This window comes from Pinus tabuliformis, chromosome X, assembly GCF_031772625.1.
Source record: "Pinus tabuliformis cultivar Carrire ecotype Pingquan chromosome X, CPIR1, whole genome shotgun sequence".
NCBI lineage: Eukaryota > Viridiplantae > Streptophyta > Pinopsida > Pinales > Pinaceae > Pinus > Pinus tabuliformis.
The window spans coordinates 1,651,550,761-1,651,556,671 of NC_142308.1; the positions used below are offsets into that span (position 1 = coordinate 1,651,550,761).

Here is a 5,911-nt window from a genome sequence, read left to right on the forward strand (position 1 = left end):
GCAAAGCCTTGAAAAACCCCGGCGGAGACTCCTGAACCAACACTCACAAACAAAGTAGAGCAACGACAAGCAACAACTCTGGGTGACAAGAAGCAAGCCACAAAGCCTAGGTAGAAGCTGACAACGATCCGAATACACCGACGAAAACAACAACAAACCAAGGCACAAACGACGACAAGCAAAACCCCAAGCAAATCCATGGTCCCAAGGCGAAGAGACAAACCCGACAAAAGCAACCAAAACACACAATGAACACTTTGTATAGAGAGTACCTATAAATGATAGCGACACCGACCACAATAAAGAAGAAAGACACCAATCTCAAAGACAAGGAGCCGCAAACTAGGAGGCTATGGCAGTTGGGATTCTAGTCGCCTACCCTGCTACATCAACTTTGACTTCAAAATCCCAACAATTCCCCTAATATATTAATATAAAATAAACATTTTTATAATTTTATATAAATTTTAAATATAAAAAAAAATTATAAAATATAATTTGTAGTTTTCGTAAAAGAATAAAAATAAAAATTTGAATATATACCGAGATAAACAAAATGAAATAGCATAGATATTATCAAGTGGCAAGGATGGCACGATGAACTTTTTACCACCACTTAATATTCAACGCCCGAGAGTACAAAAGGATCACATGTTTATAAAAGCGAGTGTACAAATGAAACTCAAAAAAAGATTAGGCGAAAATGCAACATATACACACATTAATCATAGGCGAAGATGTAACACATACACATTAATCATAGGACACTTTAGTCAATGTAGATACAATGGACCCCCTAGTGAAGCTACCAAAATTTGTCAACCGAGGTAGGCCCATTATAATAAATAACTAATTATTGTTGTTGTTTTTGAACATAGCATCCACAACATTTCAAACTCTTTTCTATGAAATATACATATTTTATATATAATATCTATATGCATTTCATCCATTGGTTACTGGGTAGTACTAGTGAAAGTAAAAGCACGTTGTATAAAGTAAATTAAAAAAGGAAAGTAAATATATTTACATACATTTGGAAAATGATGGGCAAAAATATGAATAGAGAAAATATGTTGGGAAAGATATGAAGAAAGATGAAGCCACTAGAGATATTAAGAATGATTCCAAGAAAAATAAAGAGAGAAGAGAAATTGATTGAGATGTAAAGGAAAAAAATATTTAGAAATATGGAGTGAAAGAAGAATAATAAAGAAGAGATAAAGAAAAGAAATCATATCAAAATAGGTTAGAAAATATTATAAGAGAAGCTTTGTAATAATTATAACATTTACATTATTTGTATGGTGCTAAATACAAAAATACAGTGGGAAAAAGTGATACACCGAAAACACACAAAGAAAATTAAAATGATACATATTTTTTCTCCATAAGTAGAATGAGAAGTGAACTAGTGGATTTAGGTTTGGGTGGGAGGGGCAGAGGAGGTTGTAAGAGAGTGAAGTGGCATTTGGTTTTTGTTGATGTTTGCTTGTTTATAGTTAGACTAGTCCCCTTTCCCATTTAGTTAGCATGGGGATCAACGAGGTGGAGCTGGATCCTTGGGCCACGCAACTTGCGAACTTCTATAAGTTGGATATGTATATATAAAATATGGAACATTCATTATGTTGGGCATGGAGGACAAGGGAATGGAGTGCCCCTAGGGGGGAGGGGGACCCGAGCCTTAGCGATACGATGTAGGCATAGAATCTAAGGCTCCATTGATGGGTTCTAGTCCTCTAGGCTCTAGGTCCCCACATGCGATAGAGACAAAGCGAAGGTACCGGAGATAGAGAAAAAACCGGCGCCGGCTGTCGGGATTTTATACACAAAGCCTTGGAGACCACAACCTCGCAGTCACCGCCGACCGGGAGGGGAAGGTCGGGGGCGGGGCGACGAGAAAGTGGGGTCCACCACAACGCTCCGAAGAGAATCCAGGTGCGCTATTGTCGGCCGGCGGAAAATAGCAAATGTGACGACGACGACCGCCATCCTCCTATCTTCGGGTAGCCGCCGTTTCCGACGCCAACAAAACAAAAACTCCGTCCTTACCCGGTTGTCACGGCGACCGTCCAAAGAATCCCGGCGACTTTGGAGCGTGTGCGAGGATGAGTTGGTGAAACGATTTATAAATTCTAACCCCCGCGGGTTGGGTTTTGACCGCAGTTAAAAGGTAAGTATCATGACTCATGGAGGGTTAGAAATTAGAACAGAGGTTAGGGGTTAGGGGTTAAGTTTTTTAATTGCCTCACGTGGCGGCCATTCAGAAGTCCATGCATGCGAGTGCGGAGAGACATGTCAGCAGGCGTTCGTGTTTTGGTTTTCCATTCTGCGTAATTATGTGTTTACTTTGAAAAAGCGTTTCCGCGAAAGCGGTTTCTCGGAGAGCGGTTTTTTGGGCCAGGAAGCGGTTTGTGGTTTTATGTTTCTTCTAGTGTTGTTTGTTTGCTTGCCTTCTTATAGTAGTGCTGCAGATGCGGCAGCCGAAGAAGGAGAAGGGGAGGAGCGGAAGAGCAGCAAGAGCTTGACGATAATGGTGGTCGCGCTGGAGGAAGAGGAGGTGGGCGGGGCGGTGCGGCGGTGGTGATCATGATAGGAAGTGTTTTGTAAGGAAAGGAAACCAACCAGTAATTTTCCTGTGCTTTTTTTTAGTTTTTCTAGATTTGTGGATCGCTGCTCAGTTTCGAACCTGAAACCTGGTACTAGTTTCCATGTGACTGCTACTAGTGGTAAAGTTAGTGGAACAATGGATTTCTCAGCAGCGTGTTTGGATGGTATGCTAGGTGGAGGTCTGAATAGTAGTAGTAACAATGCAAATGGGAATGGTCATAGATTGTGTCGCTCGGCATCAGAGATGGATTTGGAGCAGACGTCGCGGGATCAAGACTGGCGTAGCTCCAGCTCAGCCACCATCAAAATGGCTCGTACTGACTCCTTTCCAACGCTTATGCGCAGCAGCTCTGTGATATCCGATGCGTCGGCGGCCCGTATGGAGAACAACAATAATTCTAGCGCCGCCTCAGACCTGCTGGAATCTGCAGAAGCAGCCATGCTTATGAGAAGCGATTCTCCGTATAGAAGCTGCCTCCCATTTTATCATCATCAGCAGCAGCAGCAGCCGCAGCAGGCCGGCGGCTACCAGTACACCAACAACAACAACAAACCTTCAGGTATCGTGGTTCTTCATTAATTATTTAATTACCTACGACAATGCGGGTTTTTTTCCTTGGCATTTTGCCGATGGATGGAATCTAGGGACGCCTTTCAATGTACGTTTGGGTTTTCTGTTTTCGATTTTGGGGACAAAATCACCCAAAATCACACTGCGTATCTTCATTTACAGACTGCACTCCTAGTTCAGATTTTACTGCACAGCTAAGCAAATGGGGAGAGAATAGGGGAATGCGAAGCATATTGATGAGTTTGGCGTTGTAAATTTTGCAGGGCTGCCTTTATCCATGGGACGAGCAGAAACAATGAACAGCGCAGGCATGCACGCAATTTTAGCCGGGACTCGGTCTCCGTTCACTCCGTCTCAGTGGCAGGAGCTGGAACAACAGGCGTTGATCTTCAAATACATGATGGCTGGGGTACCAGTGCCACCGGACCTCCTGATTCCCCTCCGGAGGAACATCAATATTTTCTCCAGTTTACCGGTCACTGGATCGACCCTTCGTTCCAACTGTAAGCTCGATATAAACTCTGTGATATACGTCGTACATATTTTGGTCTAAATGTTTTGTTTAATTGGTGGGCGAAATGCTATTATTGCAGTGGGCTGGAGCTCTTTCCATCTTGGTTACGCGGCCAACAATGCCGATCCAGAGCCCGGCAGATGCCGCCGAACCGATGGTAAGAAATGGCGTTGTTCCAGGGACGCCGTTCCTGACCAGAAGTATTGTGAACGGCACATGAACAGAGGCCGTCACCGTTCAAGAAAGCCTGTGGAAGGCCAGACTCCTCATCATCATCATTCCGCCACTGCTCAGTCCTCCTCTACCAGTGGCGCCGCCAATAATTCTTCATCTGCATCGAGTCTGGCAGCAGCAGCCGCTCGCAGCGCTGTTACTGCTACTACTGTTACTACTACTACTGCTACAAGTGCTACTGCGTCGTCTACGTCCTCGCAGACCAATTTACTCCGTTCATCGATCAGTACCCATCAGCAGCAGCAGCAACAGATCGGGACGAAGCTCTCCGTGTTTCCTGCTTCATTGTCCGCCGGTGGTGGTGGTGTAGCATCTCCTGCCGCCTCCGTCAGCCCCTTTCAAATCCCTCTTAACGTCGACAGGTACGTTGCTGGACTCAACACTGTTCAAAATCTTTAAATTTCAAGCTTATCTGCGCTTCTAGTTTTTATACGTCCAAGGTTTTATAATTGCTTAAATCGTGAAAAGAGCACGAGGATTCAAATTTTTGAATTAGTTAGAGTTGTCACACAAGTATAGATTGGATTGCAGGTATCTGAACGGGATGAAAGGAGATATAGAGGGGCCAATGTTTGAATCCTCGTCCCAATCAATTAACGGCCTGTCAATGCTTTCGACTATGAACAATACATGGGGATCCAGGAACATGGTGCCGGCGAAGACTACGAGCAACAACGGCATGATGAGCTACGAGACTCGAACCCTGATTGACGACGGAGGGCAAGATTTCGGGCTCTTGAACCAGAACCAGATGAGTAGTCTCCTGTCCATGACTCAAAACCAGAACAACGACTCACAGGCGCTTCAGGGTTTTGGAGCGGGCAACGACGAGCAGCAGCAGCGGGGCATTCGGCATAATTTTTTCGACGACTGGCCGAGGACGTCACGGGATCGATCCACAGCGATATCATGGACAGAAATGGAAAGAATGAGATCCAGTACCAGCTCTTCGGCCACGAAGCTCTCCATCTCAATACCTTCGGACTTCGATTCCCCGGGGTCTCCTCGCTGTGACAAACTCATGCTATCGCCGCTGAAGCTCTCAATGTCCCGCGACACGGATCCGCTGGGAATCGATCCCACGACCCAGATGGGTTTGGGTATGGGCATGGGGATGGGGATGGGTTTGGCTAACCAAACAAGTGAAGTACAATGCCGCCAAAAACAGACCAACTGGATTCCAATTACGTGGGAAAGCCCTGTGGGAGGACCCTTAGCTGAGGTTCTCAACTCAACGAAGGACTGCAATGTGAAAAACTCGGCTCTTAATCTCATGACCGATGGTTGGGACTGCAGCCCTCGTGGGGGGGACAGCTCGCGAATGGCCTCCCCCACGGGTGTCTTGCAGAAAACCTTCGGGTCCCTGTCTGATAGCAGTACCGGAAGTAGCCCCCGTGCAGTTCATGTAGCCAAGGCTGCTCATGACTCCGCTGGTATCTGTGAAAATCTCCGAACCGTCACTTTTGTTACTGGGGCTTCAGCTCCGATTTCAACGACTTAATCTTTGCTTTCAGGTATTCCAACAAAAAAAAGCAAAAAAAAAGATCATGTGGTTGTCTGTGCATGTCTCTCTTCTTTCACAACAAATTTGTGTGTTTTGCAACTATCCCATGGGATCGAACGCGTGACATTGTGGTGTGGGAATTATATTACAGAAGCGAAAATCAAGTAGAAGCCGAAGCAGCAGTAGCAGAAGAAGAAGAAGAATCTCATGGAGTACACTGTATGATCCTGAATTGACTGGATCAAAAGGGGTCATGTATTATCATCAATCACTTGCTGATAATTAACACACAACGTCACTGACTCGCGGACATTATTGTTTAATGCTTTGATTGAGATGCCGGTCTAAACTTGCAATATTATGCCATGGCTTGGACCATTATATCCTGGTTTGCCTATCTATTTATGTTTTTTTCAAGTTTCAATTTACCCCATGAATCGTTATTGTTGTCTGCTGGGAGGAAAACCAAACAACA

At 44.9% G+C, this 5,911-nt stretch overlaps 1 protein-coding gene across 3 annotated transcripts; it reads left to right on the forward strand.

Annotated features, from left to right (window-relative positions):
- Positions 1-2,477: 2,477 nt before the first annotated feature.
- LOC149146360 (growth-regulating factor 1-like) lies at positions 2,478-5,704 on the forward strand. Of its 3 annotated transcripts, XM_089450119.1 has the most exons (5): positions 2,478-3,173; positions 3,448-3,687; positions 3,778-4,294; positions 4,452-5,446; positions 5,588-5,704. In XM_089450119.1, the coding sequence occupies exons 1-4, from the start codon at positions 2,750-2,752 to the stop codon at positions 5,431-5,433; spliced, it is 2,163 nt and encodes a 720-aa protein (XP_089306245.1). In that variant the 5' UTR covers positions 2,478-2,749; the 3' UTR covers positions 5,434-5,446; positions 5,588-5,704. The 3 variants fall into 3 exon arrangements, with proteins under 3 accessions (XP_089306245.1, XP_089306244.1, XP_089306246.1); XM_089450118.1 differs by having other exon boundaries at positions 4,452-5,704; XM_089450120.1 differs by having other exon boundaries at positions 4,464-5,704.
- The last annotated feature ends 207 nt before the right edge of the window (positions 5,705-5,911 follow it).